The sequence below is a fragment of the Echiichthys vipera genome (genome assembly GCF_963691815.1).
Source record: "Echiichthys vipera genome assembly, chromosome: 5".
Classification (NCBI taxonomy): domain Eukaryota; kingdom Metazoa; phylum Chordata; class Actinopteri; order Perciformes; family Trachinidae; genus Echiichthys; species Echiichthys vipera.
The window spans coordinates 21,572,447-21,597,022 of NC_139830.1; the positions used below are offsets into that span (position 1 = coordinate 21,572,447).

Sequence of the window (24,576 nt, forward strand, 5' to 3'; positions counted from 1 at the left end):
AGCTTTATAGACTTTTAGTATCATTAAGATTGAATATATATACGTATTGATAAAACATTTAATCAATAATTGAATGGGGTTTTATCTCCATACTCAAGTTGGAAAGTACTTTATTGGTGCTCAGTAATGTACCTAATTCAGGGATATCGAGCCAGTCCTGTCAAAAACCAGTTATGCTGAGGAAGTAAATATTTTAGGTGGTAAATTAATTTGAAAAATACAACACATTTTTCCTTAAAACGTTTTTTTCCTCATTAAAAGGAAAGTCCAACTAATTTTACATTTATGTTAGGGTTCTAGTAACAGAGGCCAAAACCAAACAGTCTAATCAGGGCAGGAACTGTCAAGTTTTGGGTTTGGGTTACCGCATTTTGGGTCGGGTTTAAATATATAAATGTTGTCTGGGGACAAAAGATTATTTATGTATTCTTTAGATCTGATTTTTTGGTGGCATGTTGGCCTTTATTTGACAAAGTGCAAGCAGAGTTGAAACATGGAGAGTGAGGGGCATGGCATGCAACAAAAGACCCAAAGCTGGAACCACAAATAATGTGGCATGTGCTGAAATGGCTTCTTTTTCCTTTTTTTTTTTTTTAACACAAAGCTTGTGTAACAAATTTGGTTGTGTGGAGTTTGGAAGAGCATCATGGGAAATGTAGGATCTAGGCTTTTTGGAGCTACTAGACACTGCAATTTAGAGGTCTGTACTGTTTGATTCTGACTACTTTTTAATGTCCGACACTTACAGTAAATACACACATTTCTGCAGCAAGATGTTATCAGAATAAGGTATTAAGTTACTTTCACATATTGTTCTTGAGTTACTTCTAAGTTCTTGAATCATACATGGGACGTTTCTCAAGTCAAATGTATTTGCTGTTTGACTAAGAATTTTATCTGATGAAGTTCTAAGAAAAACAAGTGGCAAAGAATATGCTGATTCTTTGGTTTCTTCATAGTCTGCACTGTATAAAACACAAATAGGTAAAACAACTATAATATATGGTATTTTATTCAATTAAGAAATTGACAAGCACTCATCAATCAACATATTAAAACGTTTGCGCCATCTGTTCAAACTCACATGACGGCTCCTTAAAATAAATACTTTTAAGAGGAAATAATACAGACATAATATGTGAGGTTCAAACCACAAGTACAAACAAATTATCCAAATATCCAAAGAGACGAAAGGCTCTGAAAATTCCCAAAGTCAACCCCGACTCTCCAACGAAAAGTGTTTGTATAAAACAGTTAAGTATTTTTAAAAATACAGAATCTTACAAAAGGTTTCATCTTCTCGTTTCTTTAAATCACTGTAAAATATCAGCTGGTATTATGACAAGAAATCAGGATTTTTTTTCCATGTATAATAATAAAAAGACAGAATGTGCTTCTGCATTTTTACATTAGTATTCACATATGTCATGAGTGTACTGTATCATCAAAGTCCTCCACCCCTCTGATGGTGCTTTGATGGAGATAGGTGTATCGCACATCCCTCCAACCGCTCCTCATCGTGTGCCGGGCTGAAGATAGATACCAGGGACCATGGAAACAACCAAAGGTGTAGTCAGTCCAGAGACACCCACATATTTGCAGTGACCATGTCATTAACCATCTTTTCAAACAGTACACCACCCATGCCTAGGCTATGCAAAACAATACACTTCACAGCCAAGTGTTCATTGTCTTTATGGGTTATACAACCAACAGCGTTCACATTTTCTTTATATAAAAACAAAAACAAAAAAAAATTACTTTTTGACAATGCGTCAACTTTCAAACGGTCCAAAAAAAAAAAGACAAAATAGCCATCAACGGGAGAGGATTTCAAGAATACAGGTTACAGTACAAAAATGTGGTCCAGGTGGTAGCACATGAAGCATGCATGTGTTAATGTTGCCCTGCTCACCCTTAAAACCCTCATGCGAAGACATACTGTATAAAAAGGCCACATGGCTTTTCCTTCACTATTAAATGCACGTGTCAACTGGCCTCTTTATCTGCTCTGCTCATCCAAAGACCAACGAAAGGTGCTTTATTTTCTTATTGGTGGACTCCAAAATAGACAAGATGCCTCATAGAGTCACTACGTAGGGCGTGTTTGGTAGCGCACATCGGCACGCTCCTGAAGCTATTTATGACTGGGTTGAACTACTGACAAACACAAGTCACGGACAGTTCATGTGATTGGAGAAGTTAACGAGAGATAGATCTGTAGCTTCAATTGTCGGTACAAAAACAAAAAACAAAAACTTGTCAACTTTGTAGAAAAAAAACACTGCAAAACTTGGTTGAGCTTGACAGTTGTATTTTTAGTGCGGTTTTAAAAGCCCAAAAGTTGTAGGGTTTTCGCAGGCATGTGTAATAGTTCAAAGGAATGGTTTGACATTATGGGAAATACGTTTATTTGCTTTCTTGCTTTGTTAAATGACAGGATAGACACTACTCTCATATCTTTCCGTAGCAGGCAGTTAGCTTAGCCTAATGACTAGAAGCAGGACAAAACAACCTGGCTCTGCCAAAAGATTGAAGACTAAGGATTAAACAAACAAGATAATAAAGTGGTTAATGAGTGAGCTTACAGGTGCTGGTAGGGGGATTTTGTGAGCTTTGGACAGAGCCAGGCTAGCTGCTTCGAGTCTTTATGTAAAGCTTATTTAACCGCCTGCTGGCTGTAACTTAATGTTTACCATACAGACATGGGAATATTATCAATATTCTCATTTAAACTCTTGGTAAGAAAGCGGATAAGTTTATTTCCAAAATATCAAACTATTCTTTTTAAAAACAAAGCTATAGCCAGAAGCCAGCTAGCCTAGCTTAGCATTAAGACCTGAAAAAGGGGTAAACAGCTAGGCTAGCTCTGCCAAAAGGCTGGGCGCAAATGGGCTGTTGATCTTTAATAGCTGCAACTACATATGTGTATGTTTTTTTCCAATTGGCAATTTGTTTTTCCAGCAGTTACATTACATTATCAACTAAAAAAATCAATAAAAATATTGATTTAAAAATGGATTTTATTTATTTAAAAATGGTCTTCAGGATTTTATAATCGGAATAGTGTTCATAGCCATAGTCTGTTAATCAGAATAAACAGAACATTGAGTATTCTACAAAGCCATGTAATAACACATTATAACTCATTTGTTTAATCTGTACAAAGGAACAATGGGTAAAAAATACAATTTGTTATTTTATGGAGCTATTTCTTGGGAGCAGTTGCAAGGCAACCAGTGGGACTCCAGGAAGTTACTGCTACCAGCTGAGAAAATCGTCATGCTTACAGAGTTTTTGTACATTTAAACAATCAAGATATAAACTTTTAATTCGATTTTCTTACCTTTGGACAGAGCTAGGCTAGTGGTTTCCCCCGTTTGCGTGCTATGCGAGGCTAAGCTATGCTAACCAGCTGTTGGCTGTAGCCTTACTGTATATTGAAAGTACAGATATGAGAGTAGTGTTGATCTTCTCATTCAACTCAACCAAAATGTAATACTGTTCCTTTAAAACAGGAAAATGACCAATATTGAAGCTGCACATTTCTCATTTGAAAACATTGATTGGATGTTTGTGTGTACACAAACCTGGCAAGTCTCTTACCAAGGGCTCTATGTTTGTTTACGGATCAGTGGTAGTATACTGTATGAGAATGTAAACAAAAGGCAGTTGGGCTTGAGTCTGCTGAGCTCATTCTTCTTTAGATCACCTCAACAGGTCCTCCTCTAACCAGCTTCTAACTTTCTCTCTACTCTAAGTGCAGAGGCTTAGCGAAACCCTTCACCCCTTTTTTTTAAGTATCTTTTCCATACTCTTAAACATCTCTACTGCGGAAATAACAACAAAAATATAACTTAAGATATACTCTCTAGGCACGGTTTGATTTCCAAGGCTTTTTGTTGTAGACTGTGATAAAAGGTCAACAAACGGATAAAAAATTCAAAAAAATAAAAAAGAAACAACAGAGAGTGATGGTTCTGCAGACCAAACACTTTCTCCTCTGTGATATATCAAGGTCCTCCGAGTCAGCTCACACAGCCAAACAGACTTGCTTCAAGCTCTGTGGTGGAGAGGCTGTAAGGGCAGAAAGTTTCTAAAGGGTAAGTGTGTAGACGTTTTCAAGGTTAAGTGTCAATTCCAGTCTTTAACCTGTCTTTCTCCTTCATGAAAAGAAAACAAAGGTTAGATCTTAAGCCATTATCTTCTGGGGAATCTCTATAGAAGCCTTGATGAAGATGCAGTTGTCTCGGATGTAGTTCCTCTTCTTGATCTCCTCGTGAGAGATGAATTTGGGGTAGCCAAAGCCCAGGGTGCTCTCGTCCAGCGAGTTGCGGGTGCTGCTGGGCTTCTGGAAGTTCTTCCAGTTGGGGTCGGGGTTGAAGGTCTCCGTGATGTGCTGGGGTTTGGAAAGCGATGGGTCGCTCTGGTCCATGATGGAGAAAGTCACCTTGTAGGAAAAGGGCCACTCCAGCAGGCTGTCATACTCTCCAGGCAACACGCGTATGTAGACGGAGAGGTGGGAGCCCTCGCCGCTGCCGTTACCGTTCAGAAAGGCTGACACCTGCAGCTTGTAGCCGTAGCGGTGAGTGTAGAAGGGCGGGCTGAAGAACTCGTGGTTGCTTCGGAGCTTAGCCTCCTGGAGTTTGCGGGAGTAGTCGCTGAGCTTCCAGATGAGAACGCCGTCGTGACTGACGGACAGTTCCTCCATCTCCCTCCGCAGCTCCAGGATCTCCTGCCGCTGACGCCCCACCAGATTACACATCATAGTCAGGTGAGACTTAGTGGTGTCTTCAAGGTGACGACCAATAGCCAGTTTGGGGCACTGCCAGAGAAAACAGAGAGATTAATCACTTAAAAGCTGCTGCACAGTGAGTAAGTGAGAAGATGCTTAACACATACAGATTTTACACATTCACAGCTATATTAAGCTAATATTTGTATCTGTTTATTTAACAAACATTTACATAGATTGCTTCATTTTTTGTGTTAAATGGTTTTCTACAGCCATTTATACTTTTAGTATGTATATGTAGTTTGGCTCCAGCTTAATACATGATATTTTAACCATGTACCTACATTGTAATAAATCAAACAATAAAGCATGATTCGAATTTGAATTCCACCTTCAGAGGAAAATAACTAGAATAAACTGGGTCTAAAAACCAAAATAGCTGTCAGAGTGGACATGGATAGTGGACATAGAAGAGAGGTTTTTAATAACTGGAAAACACAATTAAGAATTGCACTGAGCTGTACTGCATGATTTTTCTTTAAAAAAATGGAAGTTTGTATATAATGGAAAAAAGGTCCAGATGAAAGTTAAGTTGGTTTGAATCGTCTCTCTTGACCATTCTTCATGCACTTTTAAGACATTTCTATCACTTGATCTGCTGTTGAAGTAAACTAAGTACATCAGTTTCCTCTTGCTTAAAAACCTCATTGTTTTTAGGTTATTGCCTGCATGTTTGCCCACAACGTAAAGTCCTGCTGCTTTGTGTGCAGCAGTGTGTGTATGATGTGATGTGGCGTCTGTATCTTTTGATTTGACTAAATTATCACTTTGAGGAGAAGTGGTTGTCTATGGCAACCTGTGCTGGTAAAACATCAATTTTACTGGATGGTGTTTGTATCTGTTCAGTCCAGAGTGCATTATTGGAAGAACGTATTTGTCTGAATCCAGCACAGATGAACTGTTATTCATGAGTGTGCCATTGTGAAAAAGATAAAAACTGTTGATTTTGAGATTATTATATTTAATGATCACTCTGCTGTTGTGGAGACATGTTTTTGCTTTCCATCTGTAAATGTTACACATCCAGTTTTCCAGATGCTTTGTGATTCTTAACAGAGCGGAGCGAGCATGCCGCTCATCTGCTGCTCTTCCTCAAGCGAGTCCACATTTATCAAATTGACGTCAGTTTCAAGAATAGACAGAAATGCACTGTCAGAATATAGGAGTGTTGCTCTCATTAAAATAGAGCCTACAGGCACAGTAGTGTATGTCCGAAAAGAGAAACATCATTACTTTAGACACAGTGAGCAACCATTTCAAGGAAATATAATGAAAAAATGAATGTAAACAACAGTAGTCTGAACAGAAAGAAGGAGTAGAAATAATCTTTTAAGGTTAAATGATGAGAATGAGGTCAGTTTTACCCTGTGTTTGCAGCCGGCATCTTTAAAGGGGCAGAGAACGAGCGCGCTGCCACAGTTGTCCTTCACATGATTAGCAAGATCCTCTCGGGCGATGTTGGGTGTGCCACACTGGTTTGGACACTGGACAGGAAACCGAGGGCAGTGGTACTGGTGGTTCTGCAGAGGAGTCAATGATAGTGTTAATGTGTGTGCTGCTGACAGACAGCATGAGTAATAAGAATACAAGATGCACAGTCACAGATTAATGGTTGCACAGGGGTAAAATGTCCCTGTAAGTAAATTCAGTTTTGGGTTTTAGATTGTTGGTTGTACAAAAAGAGGCAATTTGAAGAGGTCACCCTGGTGTCTGGGAAACCTTCTCTGTTGACGCTTTACTGACAAAGTGGATCATCAGGAAAATAATCAGCAAATTGAACAATACTGAAAACAGAGCTCCAACTAAATATAATCTTTTATTCTTTTCTTTATAAATCCATCACTAATTCAGTCTGTAAAATGCCGGATAAAGTATAATTTCAAGTCATGTCTTCAAAACCCCAAATAATACCTGACTTAACTGAAATGATGTTGAAATTAAATGGAATGTGATTGAAAAAAAAACACACTCATTTGAGGTTCTGAAGGTAAACTGTGTGTGAAACTGACCTGGATTGTGTCGAAGACGAACTCCTTGCCGCAGTACTTGCAGGGCTGTGTGCGCTTGGGACACTCAGCCAGGCCGTGTTGGGACAGCAGCCGACGCATCATCCTCGCCCCACACTTGTTCTCACAGTAAACACTCTCCTGAGGACACACACCCTGGTGGTTCTGGGATAGACAGGAAACATGGGATTACAGCTTAGAGCTGCAGATACAGTAGGGGTGGCTGTTTACTCAAACAACTATAACTATAACTATACAACTTTTTCTAAAAGGAATGAGGCTGCAGGTCAAGTTTTGACCTGTCTGTGATGAATATGATTATAAACAATAATGAAGAACATGTGCAAATATAAAGTAGGTAACCTGAATTGACTCTGATGGCTTTTTAATAATTGAATAGTTTATAGAAAATGTATTAATCAATCCAAACAATGTGTGACAAAGGAATTGCTAATAATATTTATTGTCATTGAAAAACATGTTGTGATATTATTATTGTAATATGCTTCACTGCAGTTTTTCTTTTTTTTTTAAAGAAATGACACTTTATAATTTTCTTCAAGGACAAATAATAATAATAATAAAAATAATCAACAGAAAAATGAATAGATTAATCATTATTCCACTACTTTTTCCTGGTGAAAACAGTTTCAACAACAATTTAAAATGTCTTTATATTCTGTTTTATCTTCTGTTACATTACTGAATTGAGTGGAAAATGGACATTTTTTTTTTTTACTATTTTATAATTTTATAGACTAAACAAACCATTGATTCATTGGGAAAATAGTCTGCATTGTAGGTAGAGGTGTTGAAAGGTTCTGAATAACAGTTGTATACATGACTAGCACGAGTAATTCCAGTGCGAGAGCCAAAAGGTGGATGAAAGCCCGTGCAGAGGGGAGACCATGTGGGCCAGAGTAAATAGAGGAGGGGTGGTGGAAATGACAGAGGTGTTAGTGAGAGGACTCTGAGGTACTTCGTCCCGCTCACTGGAGAAAACACATTAAGCATGAAAGACCCAGTCAAAGCTTCTTTTCCTTTTGCCAACACACGTGTTATTTCAAAACAGAAGACACACGTGCATCAGTCTCTCCTGCTGCTTCTCATAGAGACTTCTTTCATATAGGCATGGAAATTATGTGGCGTCACTCTGGGTTGTTTACGTCAAACTCCTGCTGAGTCGTGACAGGGAAAAAAAAACAAAAAACAAAACAGGTTTAGAGTACTTGTTTACCTCGTAGGCTTCACCGGTGAACTCACTGCCACAAAACTCGCACTTGACCTTTCGCTTTGGGCAGTCGTGCTGCAGGTGGTCGGGCAAGTCGCGGCGCGTCAGCTTGACGGAGCAGCGGTTGGGGCAGGGTATCACGTTGAAGGCGCAGGTGGAGAAATGGCCCTGATGCAAACACACACAGGCGCATGTTAGGAAATACACAAATTAGAGCGTCTGATAAGGCAGCAATAAAACAAATTTAAAAGGATGGAGAAACAGATGAGAGGTTATCAAAGCTTCTCACCTGCAGCTGCTTCATCTGGCCGGTCCAGCGGCAGCCCTCCTCACTGTGGATGCAGCGGATGGGCAGTGCCAGGATCTGCTGCTCCAGTTCTGGATCTGGGTAAATCTGAAGAAGACAAGCAGAGCAAGATCAGTGTAGCATTAGCAGGAGCTGACAGGAGCTGGAAGACTTTAATATATCGCTTTCAAACTGAAAAAGTGTGTACAACACCAATAACCAATAAACCATGTAAAGATAGAGCAAACAGGGCTTTTACTCTTTGCAAACAAAAAGCTGACATTTTGGAGTTCCACTGGATGGCAATGCAGTATCTGAGCCATCGACAGCATTCACAAGATAGTTTTAAACTAGTTTAGGTAACATATTTTCTCAAAAATACTGCCTATTGTAGATTTGTCTGGGTAGTAAACATTTAACTCCTTCTAAATTCAGATATCGACGGTTTTACATTTCCTGTTAATTAAATAAACTCTATTGTGTGAGTGAGTGAGCTTTAGAGCGGTCAGCGTATTTGGGAACTTTGCTTCAAGTATTTATACTGAGCTAAGCTAAACACATCCTCTCTCACTGCAGCTTAATGCACAGCGTTAAGATTGGCATCGATTGGTGTCGCTGGGAAAGAAAGATAAGACGGAACTTCATTCATCCTGAGGGGAATCATTGTGCAAATAGAAAATACCGTTAAGGTGCAAATTCAATCAATCAATCAATTCAAACTATAATTTTTAATTCATTTTTATTTTTTTACATTTTTGAGAGTAACATGTTGTTTCGACATAATATCATGCAAGACTGAATGTCTATAGAAGCACACACTGGAAAGTCAAACTGTTGAGATTGTGTTAGCGAACAGCAGCAGTGAGTTGACCCGGCCGCTGCAGTGATAAGGAGTTTATGGGACCTTCGAGAGAGACGGAGAGCAGAGTAAAAGATTTATTTTTCCCCGGTCACTGAGTGATGGGGACGAGTCAGTTTTCTGCCCAAGAACCCCAAATCCTCCCCTACAGTACGCTGTCCTGAGGATTTACAGCTCTGCTCTGCATCTCCATCCCCCCACGCTGCCACACGAGCACAGCACTGGTCAAACAAGAAAAGCCACTTCCTCAAAATGCCACAAAAGCCCTCCAAACAAATAACAGCTCAGTAACAGCCCGACTGGGCTCACGTGCCTCTGCACAGAAACACGGGAACCATCACTTTCAAATTACAAGTTGATTTAGAAAATAATCTACAATAAAACACTTATCTCACTCATTGTTCTTACGGATGCCTCTGCCAAACGAAATAAGAATATTACCATGTTGATGCTCTACAGAAACAGATATACTGAACTTTAAAACAGATGCTTGACTTGCTGCTCTTTTACAGTAACAGCAGCTTTTGTTTTTTGCTGCCATAATCACATTCTTTCTGGCAAGGCAAGGCAAAAAAAAAAAAATCTAAAGCAAACTGAAACACTCTCTCATTGTTCCAGTCTTGGAATCTGCAGGGAGACGGCAATAATGACCTTTTAATAACTTAGTCCCAGGCAGATCAGGGGGGTTAAGCTCTTTGGAGCTCCAACTTGGGGGTTTATTCTGTCTGGTTTAGCCATTGTTAGCCCCACACTACTACTATTACTACAGCAGCAGCAGCACAATCCTTTAATGACTGCAACACTCTTGTTCTCTTGGAGCGAGGTTGTGTTTGTGCACGTTTTTTGAAGGACAGTGTGCAACGAGCACTATAATAACTCTGACAGTAGACCACCAGGACGGGGTAATTTGCAGGCGACTGGGAGCCTTGGTAAATAACAACGTCTGACAGGTGTGCCATGAGCACATCCTTCCCGTGGGGAGCCTCTGCTATTACAGGCGCCTTCATCGCTCCCAGCACAGCATGCAGACCTGCACTGCTGCAGCTCCGGCTTAATGGCTTGATGGCTAATTCAGGCTAATGCTAACTAACTGCATGAGAGAATTACATACAGCGGTCTTCTTTTAGTCGACGCCGAAAGCTGCTCAGAAACAGGGATGATCATTTACTGTTCGTTGGCTTTTAAATCTCTAGTTCAGAATCAAGCCCTTATCCTTTTGTCGCATGCTCTGACTTTACAATATCTCGTGTGAGAGAGACATCCTCTGACTCTAACTGCAGTTAGTCACTATTGTTTTCACCCCTGGGCACAATCTGATCAACCGCCAAAAGAAAAAGAGAAAGGGATCCAATTAAATTTAGATACACTTTGTTTTTCTGGGAGAGAAGGGTGAAGAAAATCGTAGTGGTTTAGATCAATTGAAGGGTTCTCTTTCCTGAAATGAACCTCTGAATGAGGATAATTGCTTATATGTTATTCTGAGGTTCAAAAGTACAAATGTTCAGTATTATTTATGTAACATTACAAGGAACAAAGTCGGCATTCTAAAACAGTTTTTCTCTTAAGGGCACTGTGCCCGATATTCAGAACATTAATATAGCAGCAAAACAACTGTTTTCTATGTAAAGATATAGTGGAGTAATGGAGAGCTGAGCAGAGGATGAAGTCATCCTCCTTCTAGGAGTTTCTATTTCTCTGTTGTGTGTTGTGATAGGAGGTCCGTCCTGTGTGCATGTTTAGTGCATGCATTTCACATATCGGGAAATGCTCTTAATTGTATTACTGTTATTTTCATTCATGTCTCCATCAAGATGAAGTGGCTTACTTCAGGTGAACAATACTAAAGACATTCCGCCTTAGCTGCACTAAGTATTTAGTGCCAATTAGCAAATGTTCTACAATACTTAGCTAAGGTGGTGGACTAGTTAAAATCATACTGTACCTACTAAACATCTGCATGTTAGCACTGTCATAAGCATGTTAGCATTTAGCATTGTCATGAGCATGTTATCATTGCCATGAGGATGTTAGCATTTAGCATTGGCATGAGCATGTTAGCACTGTCATGAGCATATTAGCATTTAGCATTGTCATTAGCATGTTGGCCCTGTCATGAGCATGTTAGCATTTAGCATTGTCATGAGCATGTTAGCACTGTCATGAGCATGTTAACATTTAGCATTGTCATGAGCATATTAGCACTATCATGAGCATGTTAGCACTGTTATGGGCATGTTAGCACTTTTATGAGCATGTTAGCACTATCATGAGCATGTCAGCACTGTTATGAGCATGTTAGCATTCTGACACTAGCATTCCGCTCAAAGCACCACTGCGCCTGGGTACAGCCTCACAGAGCTGCTAGCATGGCTGTAGACTGTAGAGTCTTAAAGTCTTCTATAAATAGAGCCATTATTTGAGAAGAAAATGATTGAGTGAGTGAATAAAAATGTGTTGTGCTAGTCGTACCTTGGCATAGTCCAACGGCAGCTGGTCCTCTGGGCACTTGAAGACGCCCTCACTGCAAAAAAAAAGACAACAACAGAAAAGTGTTGTTATTATTGGGACACTCCGAATAAAAGATGACTGCAGACAAAAACCCTTTGCAAGCATCTCAACAAGGACGATCAGCCATTTTTAAAATCTCATTCAGCGTTCAGTGAGATTAGTAACTCTGACCCTGACTGAGAACAACCGCAGCTAAAAGACACTTCTTTGACAGATCAACGCACACACACACACAAACACACTCTAAAGTCAGACCTTTGAGCTTCTGGCTTTAATGACAAAGGCTCTTTCATCTTCTCCACCCTCAGAGCAAAGAGATTTTTATTACAACAGAGGACAGAACTACAAGTTGGAGCCTGGTGGCTTTATTTATAATACATGAAGAGAGATGATTGATGATCCACTTCCCAGCTTCTTTTACAGATTCTGTCACAGCTTAGAGTGAAGCTTTCATTTTTGCCCCTGTTTCGCAGTCTTGGTAACAACAAGCTACTTTCAACTGTTTTCCTGAGAATAAAGTAGTGTAAACCTCGCCTTAGTGCTTATGGCTCTTCCTCAGGAAAAACAGATGATGTGCTTGTGTGAGTTTTTTGTTCTTTTCCAAAATGTTTCTCCTCCAGCAGTTTAACCCAAAATAAGACTTTATTACAAGCCCCCGCTCAGTTTTTGTGGCGCCACAGAGGAGCCCTCGCTGGCCTGTTTAAGGGCCAGATGAGCGAGTGCCATGGCTCATTAGGACGTCCCTACCCTGATGTCATCATGAAATATTCACACTTGTAAATAATGGAGGTAGCAGCCAGCAGGGGTGAGCTGCTACACAGAGTCTAAACTTGCAGCTGCACAGCAAACGGTGACTTAAAAAACACAGAAAAAGCAGTCGCGGGGTGATCTCTTGAGATGTCAGCGGTGTCACAGCTCCTGTCTTTCCAGATCTACTTTTCTGATAATCGATTAAGTCATTTCAACATTCATAAGTTACATCTTTCCCATCTTTATGCTGCTTTACTCTGTTTTATGTGATAATAAAAACTTATACCTTTGGGTTTTAGACTGTTGGTTGGACAAAATAAGACATTTAAATATGTCAACTTGGGATCTTGGGAACCTGTGAAGGAATTTTAAAGATGATTTATCGCTTAATCGGTTGATAATGAAAATAATCTTTAGTCGCAGCCATGACCTCTTAAATATTTGTTGCTGTTTGTCATATGAAATCTACTGAATCTGCAGACAATAAAGATGCACAGAAATGTGTTTTGGTTCAAAAGTCACAACCCCTGAAGCTCGATCTGACCTCTTGTTCAAAGAGATGCTTAAACTAATTAAGGGACAACAGTGTGCAAACAGACAGTGTTTGCCTCAGGCTTTAATATGGTTGGCTGCAGTGTCACCTGACCATGACTCCCAGAGGCACAGCGACATGTGACAGGACGGCAGGGCATGTGCACTTCGCCCCGTCTACCCAGCTGCTATGAAACCAGGGAGTGTGCTAACGGGGGGGATGGGAGCAGAGGTTAGGCCTGAGAGGGAGGGAGGGTTGATGAAAAGGGGGGAGGGAGGGGGGGAGGTTAATGCATGACGAGACAGCAGTAATTCTCCTCCATTAGGGTCACTGTGTCAGCAGGGAGCTGGAGACCAATTAACAAGCCACAAAGGGCTGTAAAATAGGGTCAATCGATGAGAGGCTAGGAGAGCCCAGTCAGCATCTCACGTGTAGTGTGAAATCATTTACAGTACTCATCGCCATGACCGAGGAATCCTCTCACACTGTGGAGTATAGAGAGCACCACAACCACACTGCGAGAGGAGATGGGAAGCGACGGGCTCTCAGCTCCGGACAGAGGACAGCCAGAGGCCCCGTCCAGCTCGGGCCCCCGAATCTGACGCACAGAGAGGCAGACAGGCGAAAAGAGCCAAGTCACAGACTGTCAGGATAACTCTTCCTCTGGTCGCAGAGAAGCTCCCGCAGCCACACATTCATGTGTTTAGGGCCCCACTGCTGATAATACCGCTCGACTCACTCGGTCGCTCGTGAGTCCAACTCGCTGCCGCTTTGTGACAGCACATTAGCAGTGAAAGGTTGGGCCGATGTTACCGCAGGTCCAGTTCAATTACATCCATCTTCTCCGACTACCACGGGTCTCTCTAGAAGAGACTGGAGAGAAGTGTTTAAAATTGTTAGACGTGCCATTGGCTTTAAATTAGCAAATGTTAGCATGAAGTAAACCCTCTATGGATGAATTAACAGAACTGGTTATCGGATTCCTAATAGTTTTGCAGTCTCTTTCACACTGGCGGCCAATGCTGTTAAGGCTGCAGGGGGATTTTTCGTTGCAGTAAGTGACCACCGAAAAAAAAATAGCTGCAAGGCTGAGCGGTGGCGCTATATTCAGTTCTTATAATAAATCCGTGACTCCCTCACAGAGCTGCTAGCATGCCTATAGACTCTTAGTCTTGAGCTTGTCAGTTGCTTGATGAAACAATTGTATTATCCCAATTGCTTACAATTAATTTAGCCGTTTAATAGCTAATTAATTGATTGGCTAATCTTTCCACTACAATCACAAATTCCACACAAGGCTAAAAACGAAAAAAGAAATAAAAAAGAACACTTGGGAACCAATTGGCTGATTAATAAACACGAGAAAACAATACTGAGACTTGAATCACCATTTAAATCATTTATTAGCTCAAACATGCTACATGTTTGGTGATCTCATCTTCTCAAATGTGACAACAAGCTCTTTTATATTGTTAAAATATTGTTTGGGCTTTGGGCCTTTGGTCAGCAAAAAAACACAAGCAATCAGAAGAAGTCACCTTGGCCGCTAAATTAATCGTAGAAATACAACAGGCGTTAATCAGAAGGCAAAGTCATTAGTCGCAGCTCTAATGCAGTCATTAAAGGATGAAAATAACTGTTACACAAAGCCCAAAGGGAAAACTCCTTTGTGCACATCCTTGCAAGTGGGAACTTGCACCTCACAAACTGCCTCTTTTAAAACAAGTTTCCCACAAGTGTTCGTCTACCACAGATCTCTGACCACAGTTCACACCCTCGTCAGTGAACATCCAGGGTGAGAGGCCAGTAAACAAGTGTTTCAGTTTCGTGTTGAGATGTCACAGGGGACCAGCTTAAGACTGGACAGCATACAGTATAATACAATCACCTCATTAAAATTTCATCGCCTCCTTCTGTCCGCTCTTACTTTGACAGCAGCCGAGGCTCTACAGCTGCTCTGCTGCAGCCACGGTAATGTTTAAATCCCCTCAAATTCACTGTCAGACAAGGGCGCACACATTATCGCGTTGTGTTAGCTTGTTCACATTCACCCCCCTCTTGCAGGTGAAATGCAGCCACTGGTCAACCCTTTGCCTCTGACCTTAAGTCGCTCTCCCCTCTTATTGCCCCCTCTAAAATCTGCTTTTCAGGCAGATTAAACAACCATCCATTCATCCAGCCAATACCACGAGGACAGCCGTCACAACATGCTTTGTCACTCTGCGCACGGCTCCTGATGGGCAGACGGTGAAAAGAACAAATCCCTCAGGTTTAATCTCACCGGTGGGCGGAGGTTTTTTTTTTTTCTTTAAGCAACTGCGACCAGCCTGCAGGCCACACAGAGCGGGCATGTTGGTGACAGTAACCTTGAAACCTGCTCTATATTAACTAACAGAGAGACTCCTAAACAAACCTCTCTGTGTTTGCCATTGCAGAGGGCAGGGCTGTCGAGACACTCTAAACACACTAAATCAAAAGCATGAGGCCTTCAGAGAGTGCAAGTCTGTAGCACATTAACACTCTAAACAGACCTCTGTCACACAAGCTATTTTCTCAGATAGCATCAAGGAGCCTCGCCCGAACTGCCCCTCTACCTCATGCCGGAGCTCACTGCCAGCTTCTATGTTCATCCTCGTGCTAAACCCTTTTTGTCTTTTCAAGTTATAACCAGGGTTCAATTTTATTAAACATACAAAACCTTTAAATTCCACCACCGCCCTCCATTCAGGCTCTCTGCCTCACATCTGAAACTAAACTCTCTGCTTCTCCTCTCAGGAAGTTGAAGAGAAAACCGGAATTTTGTTTTATCTCAGATAGAGTTCCTATAATCCCCCCAAATCCATCTGGCTCTCAGTGTGTGTGTGTGCCTAAGACTGTGTGCAGTCATGGCTTCTTTCTTCTGAGCGCCCGGTTTTGAACAAAGAGTTCAGATATCATAGAGACATTACAAAGCGGGACTGATATTCCTCCATGAATCATTGGTCTGATTTTGATTTTTCTACGGTTAAAGTTAGACTTTTAACTAAGTGCAACGATAAGTTGAGTGATTAATCGTTTGTCATTTATCAAGCAACAACGCTCCAAAAAAAGACTGTTCCAGCTTTTCAAATGCAATAATGTGCTGCTTTCCTTCACTTACGTTGTAGTAAACTGAATATCTATGGGGTCTTGTGGGGATTGTTATTTGGACAAAAAGACATTTGATGACATTACCTTGACCTCATTATTACTGAGGCTTTAAAGACCAAACAACGAATCAGTTCATTGAGAAAATACTCTCCTGATTAATCAATGAAGAAAATAGTCCAAAAAACAATAATTGTCAAACTATTTTTTTAATGATAATCTTTTGTTGGTGCCTGAAACTACACAAAGCTGTCCTGCAAAGAGGAAATGACGTCATGTAGCTCCACTGCATGAACTAAATAATATATGATTAAGAGGCAAAGACAATAAATGAAATCAACCAGAATGCGGCTTATGTAAACAGATCTTTGAGACCAGCATAACCGATTCCATACTGCACTAATACTATGTAAAGTACTGTATAAAGTCTCATTTAATACTCATAGCAAACTGGCCTTTAGTATAGAAGAAATCAGCTGTTTTGTACGATGTGTTGTATGTGTGACTTTGGACAGCTACTGCCACACTAATTATGGAAACTTCACAAAGAGAAAGCAAAATGTTATTCCAAAGATTTAATAGATTATTTTTATGTTTTCCCAGCTGCCCCTGGAGCCGTCTCACCACAAACCACAATTTGTTGTAATTTCTTCCAAATGAAAACCGAGGATCTGTCTGTGAGTTTCTGTTGTTCAAGCATATTTGGAACGATTCAGTGGAGGAGAAAACCAATGTAGTGTGTAGCCCATTGTCATCTTTCTGCACAGTTCATTTTGTCAGTTGCACAGTTTATTTAGGCAACTGACAATCTACCCTTGGAAAAACTTGTTCTCACTACCTGGACTGTAAAACTGCAGAAGGCGTTCGGCCTACAGACGTTCTTCCTCTCATCCACATGACTAGTTGGATTAAGGCCCTAATGTGGGCGGCCTGTGCTGACTAAAGTGGCCCCTAAACGAGATTGAGTGATGGGGGCTGAGGCCGGGTGCTGTTTCCACCTGTGGAACCTGATACCCTGAGAGTGCACAGCTCCCTTTTGCCCACGGCTGATCTGGCACTCGTCCAAGGTCTTACAACCCTCCCGTTTGTCTGCAAAGGGAGGAGCAGCTCCTACTTTCCCAGAGTGTGATGACACAGGTGGATCCACTGCTCCTCCACAGGCTTTGTGTGTGGGACATCCACATAGAGTGATGCTGTGACAGCTTCTTGTGTGGGATTTAATACTTACAAGATAATCTATCCATACCTGTGGTTTGCTAGAGATTATGTTGTGTATAAGCCGCCTCACGTTTGTGGTGACGCTGCCACTTCTAATAGGAAGGCATCGCTAATGTCTATGAACAAGTCTGTTGGTCTTCTCGTCCAACAACTACTATTACCCAATGTGTGAAGAGAGTTAAAGTCAATTAATCAAACTAGGTTATATATATATATTATATATCGGCAAAACAATTAATTGATTTATGTAGAAGATTAGGCATTAATGAAAATAATCATTACATGCAGCCCTATAATAATTATCTTTCTGGTTTTGACTGTTGAACAAAGCAAGTAAAATACTAAGAGAGACCTTACAACTTATTATTGTCCTTCCATCACAGCACAAAGCCTTCCAGACAGTTAAACAGTAGATACTTAAATCCTATTCTCTGTTTTATGATGCTGGAATAACCTGCTGTCCTTCTGTAATTTTATTTAAATATAAAGACTTCGTCTGTGTGCTTAATCATGTTCCAGTCTGTTATGTCCTTACTTTGTAAAGTATGAATTACTGACCATATTTCAGCAAACACAGGAGTCATCTTAGTCCAGTAAGATTTAGTATTTCACAGGCATTTAATAGATTAAAACATTTATCATTTGAATTATCCAGTAAAGCAGAGGAGATGGGGGGACATTCTTAAATTTACCCACACAGGACTTCGTTCCTTGAAAAAATATTTTAAAGGAAGATTTTTGAGGGATTTCTGTAACTTGTTGAGTTTAGTGCATGCCTGTCCAGAATATGACACCTATAAAATCCAATCCGACTTCCTCTGCTGGTCACTAACAGCCACTGGCAGCTGCTTTGTATGAAGTAACAATGGCTGACAGTCTGCAGGTTATGGTCCTCAACAAGACAGAAATAAATTACATCTGACTCTGTGTTAGACAACCCTAAAAAGACAGGCGGAAAATCTGAAACGCTTCCCATGGTGATTATGCGTATTCATATAAATCAAGCAGTGCTAAACTTTACTGTAGTTTCAAATCTCTATTTTATGCTTCCTTATCCAGACGGATGCTATTTTTTTTATTGTGTTGCTTTGCCAAAGCAGTAAAAAAAAAATGATGCAAGTGGAAGAAAGGCACTACTACGAGAGTGTGTGTGGGTGGATGTCTGGCCTCTTTCCCTGGCTTCATCTCCAGCCCCACATATAACACACACACACACTGGGACCAAATGTGGACCAAGATAGAAACACCACAAAAAAGGCTGTTTTTCACATTATGAAGTACACTGACTCTACCTACAAAACTTGCACAAAATAAAGCATAGTTATATGCTTTTGTTTCCTCCCTTTTGTGTAATATTGCCATGCAGAGATCATTTTACAAACTGTAGCTCCTGACGGTCAGGACACCTGAGGACATGCATGCTCATGCCGTCATCGCTTATGTAATGATATTCATTTCTCCTTGCAGTTCACCTCACCGCGCTGACATTTGTGAGCACAAGCCATCTGTGAGTGAGTTCACACAGCTATAAAGCGTCCAAAGGTTAACAAATTCTCAGTTTGTTTTTCTTAAATGTCAGCTTTGTAGTGGCACCGGCAGCAGATATAGGGTAATATTACAGCCTACTATATGTTGTTTAAGGACTCTGATGGAGCTTATTTACAGTTCAATCTGACAATAACACTTTTCATGACAAGAGGTTGTTGAAAAGGGAAAATGAAAATTATCTTAGAGCCCACAATGTATTTCTTTTTAAAATACACAGAAATATCTGCAGGCAAATGCCCACATGAAAGAACGACGGGACTGCAGTTCAATGAAATATACTGAACACTGTATTAAGACTTCATTATGAACATAATGCAAATTACTGGAAGTAATGGTCTATATAGGTGTATATGCACCTTTAAGAAACCCAGAAAGACCCTGTTCCTCTACAAAAACGTGTTTTTGTCGATGTCAACCCATTCATTAAGCTCATAAATTCATAAAATAGAGAATAAACATACCGAAACAAAACAAAATCTGCAGCCCAAAAGACTTCTGTTTTTCTGGATTAATAAAACCAATTATTAGCTGAAAATATGACATACAACAAATCAATATGCTAAAACTGTTAAGTTAGTTCTGACCAACATCATTTTGCAGGTAATGGTCTAATAGTCTTTTTACCTATTTATGTTAATGATCAATTTCATAACTGTTTACTTTTGTCCATGTATATATTTTGGATCTTGCTGTTAACCACTTTATATCTATGACATTTACAGTGATGATCATCATTGTTCATATTTTGTGTAATAGCAATCCCTACGTTTTTACACACTCAAGGGCTTGGTAGAACACCTTTTTATTGGTTTATGACAGTACGTCCAGACTTACATTTCCTGGACGGAAGTATTTTGCTCGTGTGATTATAAATAGTAGCTCTGAGGAGCTGGCGAAGCGAAATCAGACAGTCCCTTTGAATTTGTGAGCAATTACTATGATGACTCATCAAACTGCCAGAGGTGTAGCTTAGAAAACACCATGCCATGATAGCAAACCGTAAAAAGGAAAGAGCCACCTGCCAGAGGACAAGCTGGCTACACTGACAGAGTGAGAGAAGGGAAGGAAGGAAGGAAGGAAGGATGAATGTGGAGGGAGGGTCAGAGGGAGGAGGAACAGCCATCTGCAGGCTGAGCGCAAGCCTGCAAGATGCCATAATCCATCCTTAAGTGTGTGAGGAGGGGAGACAGCGCAAAAGTATTCATAATCCCTTCGCACTGTCTCCTTCCATCAGTGTGATCAGGCCCTGACATAGAGTCTTTATCAGAAAGGGGAAGGTTATAAAATGAAATGCTAATCAAGCTCTTCTCACTTTCTGTAGCACTTCCTCCTAACTCGCACCTACAATATTATAATTTAGGAGGAATAGTTTGACATTTGGGGAAATAGAGTTGCTGTTTTGCAGGATGATTGACACCACGCTCATGTAAAACCCACGGTATATGAAAGCTTGAGCCAACAGCCGGATAGCTTAGCATCAAAACAGAAAACAGGAGGAAACAGCTAGCCTGGCTCTGTCGCAAGATAGCCTGGGATTCTGTAAGATCTTTTGTTTTCCTGGTCGATTTCCTCCCCCAGATTATACGCTGTATGCAGGAGGTACAGGAAAATCAATCCACTTTCATTAACTGCTGCAGATCTCGGTGCAGGATGGTGGGGAGAGTTGAGAGCGAGAGAGAGAGAGAGAAGTCTGTCCCATCAATTGTATCAGGAGCTGAGCTCATGCATGCAGTGCAGTCACCATCACCCACACAGTACACAGCGGGGGAAAAAAAGAGACCACCAAAACGCAGGCATATGCACAGGGCCTGCAATGCGTACATAAAAGGAAAAGGAGGGCTTGAAAGGAGATGCTTTACGTTTGATCTGGTTGAAGGGCGGTTTTTGGAGGGGCGGGGCTGCTCGAGGACTGCGCCCGGAGATCAATGAAAAGTCCTACGCTTTAACATGTCGCACATGTGATTAAGGACCTACTGGTCTGGGAAAAAGTGCTAAAAGCTGCTGTCAAGGTTGAAGTGGCTGTCAAATAAAACCCACTCTCTGTTTTACTACACATTTGCGAAAGAGAGTGATCAACTGTTATTCACCAATTCAACCCAACTGGAAGCAGTTACATGCTATAAATTTCTCCAGGCAAGTGTGAATTTTAGCTGTTTTAATCACAGATGGCTGGTCTAATTTTAGCTCAGCTTCAGAGGACATATTTCTGCTCAAAAGGCCGATCTGCAGCGACGGCGGCTGGCTTCGAGAAGCTGCCACACTAATCCTGTGGAATGCCTGCACTGGACGGAGGGGCTCGGAGATTGCCAAGGCATTGCCTGGCCTATTAAAAAGGAGAGCTGCCTGCCAACTGTATGCATATGGCGCTGGAGGAGCAGAACTAGACACAGTCGCCTCATTTTTTCCTCCAACAGCATTCATGAATCAGCTATTGGAGTCACAATCATCGAGAAGCACAGCATGAAATTGCAGCACTAATACAGATTAAACAGTTCAGTGCGCTTTAGGACATTGTACAAGCTGTCTGTCAAAATAAGAGAAAATGCATGTTCAATCAGTATGTGAATGCTGCAATATTAAATGCAATTTAGAAAAGGTGCTAATGCGCAGGTGTTCTGTCTGAAGACATTTTGGGAAACAATGCTTGTTTGGTTTCTTGCTTAGATCCACAGCGAGCAACTGTTTGGCTTAATTAGCTTAGCATGAATAAAAAACAGCTAGCCTGGCTCTGTTAAAAGGTAACAAAAGCACCACTTTATATTTTGTCGGTTTAAATCCATACAATAACCTATTTCCAGTCTTTATATTAACCGGCTGCTAGCTGTAATGTTAGCATCACATTTACTGGGCAGAGAGCAGAGAAATCAGTCCTTATCAAGCATCCAGAGAGTGAGTGCAATCTAGAAATATGAAACCTCAATCAGTCAAGACAGGATTTAGCTTTAATGGAGTCTTTCCACTGTCCTCCCTCGCAGTAATAAAGATAAAGAAAAAAAAAATCCATCCTGACAAAGTCCCACGAGGCGTTTCTGTTAAAAAGCCATTCAAATTTAAAAAAGGATTTTACATCCAAAGGTTTCATGCTCCTTTAACCAATTAAGACGCCGTTTATGAGGTCATCCCACAGTAAGATAATTCACAAGCCATTTCCTTAATTAAGCCGTGTGGATTTCAGTGTGAATTCGCTGTCAAAATGCCTTTTTTTGGTCAAGATGGTCTTAACTCCTGTGGAAGAATGAAGAGGAATATGCCAATGACTTGTTTGCTGATCCCAACGGCTCATTATTCCTCTTTTTGCTCTCTGTGGGGTTTGTTTTTATGAGTTTAAAAACCACCAAGAACTGTTTCACCCAGCCCAGAGGCCAAAAGGGACAGTTTCCCTTTAAAGAGAATTTACTCCGCTGTTGGCCACCAGAGGAAAGGCATCAATCAGAGGCCACTTAGAGGTAAAGTTTCACGATTTAGCTACACCTTTAGACACATGAGCCCATGAGCTCATGGCACCAGAGAAGGGAAGGATGAGCCGCTGCTTTGCATGCTTTTACCGTGAATCACGTTTCATAGCGATTCGTAAGCACTTCAGTTTAGTCGTTTATGGAGTCTGCTCTCAATGCCAAAATCCACACAGCAGACAAAGACGACAGTTGTTTTTAGTGCACGCATATCTACTGAATGCCTCTGGGGAAAAAGCCTCAGAGAAACACAACTCTCATCACCCATCAATTAATACTATTCTTTTGTTGCAGAGTGACTGTCACTGCTTTGAAAATATGTGGAGCAAAAGTGAGCTGTAAGCAGGCTGAGAGGGAACAACAACAGAAACTGAAAGCAAAATGTGACAAAAACAATCCGCAATAACTTCTACAGTATGAGGTCCAGGAAGGCAGATAATCTCACCTCATTTCTGCATCTCCTCCACTGCGACCAACAACAGCAGGTCGGCAGTGCAGATAATCCCTCAAACCAGTTACATCTTATGGACGAGAGATCTTTTAATTTAGTTGCACCTGTTCACCCCGTACACCGGAAAAGGAAATGACAAAGGAAGCAAAAATCTGTTTTTAGGCCGTTTCAAAAAATAATTTTCTTACTTGTTAGATGCTAGAATGTTTCGATTAAATGGTCTTGTTGACGGAAACAGACTTAGCGAATAAAATCATGACGTGCATCAAACATGTGACATCCACTGTATTCTTGTTGTTTGACATCGTTTGTGGTTTTACTGGAGCTCTTACGTCATCTCATTGTGTCACTGTGCCTTCTTCTTCTGCAGTGGTTTAATCAGATCCACTAGCTGTTTCTCGATGAACTAAACTCCTACTGTAATAATTGCATAACAGCAATGGATTGAAACGCATCATTTGCATTTTCTTCAGCTGCTTCTCTGGAAACGTAGTTAAAATGAATGCGACATTTGGATGAAAACTTGCCTGGTGTCTGCCCTGTATGTAACTTAGAGAAAATAATCATCCACCGTGGTTTCTGCTCATTGAGTCACTGCAGATGCTCTGGTGCTTTGAACATAAACTCTATCAAACTGCTGGTACCTCCAGAAAGAACAGCTCTGCAGTCATTAACTAGCTGCCTTTTCTTTGCTGTCCTTCATAGATAAGTGCTCCACTCCACACAAACATACACAATACTCTCAAGCTGACCTGCTATGTGTGTGCGAGATAGAAGGTGTGAGTAAACCATTATCAGCTTTACTGTGCGAGTTATTTTAGTCCGATCCCACAAGAAGAAGAAGAAGAGGAAAAATGCCCTCTGTGACACATCCATTAATTAGCTGGAGGTGGAGGAGTCCAATCCTACACAATCACTAAGAGCGCAAATAGACACAGTGACTCCGTGATTGTTGCTTTTAGAAGTTGTGAAACTGATCCACGAATTGAGGGAGTCCGAGGTCATGGTGAACTTAAGACAGAATGGAGATGGGATAATGATTTGGATTTCCCCATGTCGCTCTGTGACCTGCTTCGCTGTGATTCACCGTTATCACAGCTGAGAGCGGGAGGCACAGCCATGAGACTGATGTGTCATGAGTCACTTGTGTTCCTCTCAGGCAGAAAAAGGGCAAACTCTTTTTCCTCTCAGCCTTTTCTTTCTTCCTCGATGCTGCTCACCTTCAATAACGAGTCGAAGTGACGCCTCACTTCCCTCTTAGATATCCAAAAAGAAAACAGGGTTATATTACATTAACTTCTGCTTTGGGATCATATGTATTCCCATTAAACTATGAGCAGAAAAGCTCCTTTTCCTGATTTGTCAGTGAGTTGATCCAGGTCTGTGAGGTGTGCACATCAGTGGCAATGACAATTTTAGGCCCTGTGCCTTTGTGTCCATGGTAACTGGGAGGGAAGGTGAAGGCTTTTTAGGTGTGTGTGTCTGTGGTAGGGAGCAGTTGGCAGACCGTGAGTACACACAGACACATGCACTAATTCACGAAAACTATAACTGCTCCTATTATCAGCTGTTATAATCTCAGACCTGCTGCAGCTTCTGTTTTTCTAGTTTTTTTTTATTAGTCTGAATTTTGTGAAGAGTACATGTAGATTCAAATACAGAAAGCCGCCCCCGGCCTACATGCCCTCCTCTGACTGACTGTGAGCCCGCTCAGGGCTGCGCCTCCTGCAGTTGTCCACTTCTCTCCTTTGTGGATGCAATTTCTTTGTTCAGCGAGGCGAGGTGCTGACGTCAAATCGCCTCCTTTGTTTCAA

The 24,576-nt window shown here is 41.1% G+C and overlaps 1 protein-coding gene across 1 annotated transcript in view; it reads right to left on the bottom strand.

Moving 5' to 3' along the window:
- Positions 1 to 1,039: 1,039 nt before the first annotated feature.
- Positions 1,040 to 24,576, bottom strand: part of traf4a (tnf receptor-associated factor 4a) — a 37,567-nt gene continuing 14,030 nt past the window's right edge. Inside the window, exons 2-7 of the mRNA XM_083914300.1 lie at positions 11,647 to 11,698; positions 8,322 to 8,426; positions 8,039 to 8,200; positions 6,805 to 6,966; positions 6,160 to 6,315; positions 1,040 to 4,825 (exon numbers count right to left, since the gene is read on the bottom strand). Of these exons, the coding sequence (XP_083770426.1) occupies positions 4,193 to 4,825; positions 6,160 to 6,315; positions 6,805 to 6,966; positions 8,039 to 8,200; positions 8,322 to 8,426; positions 11,647 to 11,698 (1,270 nt within the window). The 3' untranslated portion in view covers positions 1,040 to 4,192. The remainder of the gene's footprint in view (positions 4,826 to 6,159; positions 6,316 to 6,804; positions 6,967 to 8,038; positions 8,201 to 8,321; positions 8,427 to 11,646; positions 11,699 to 24,576) is intronic.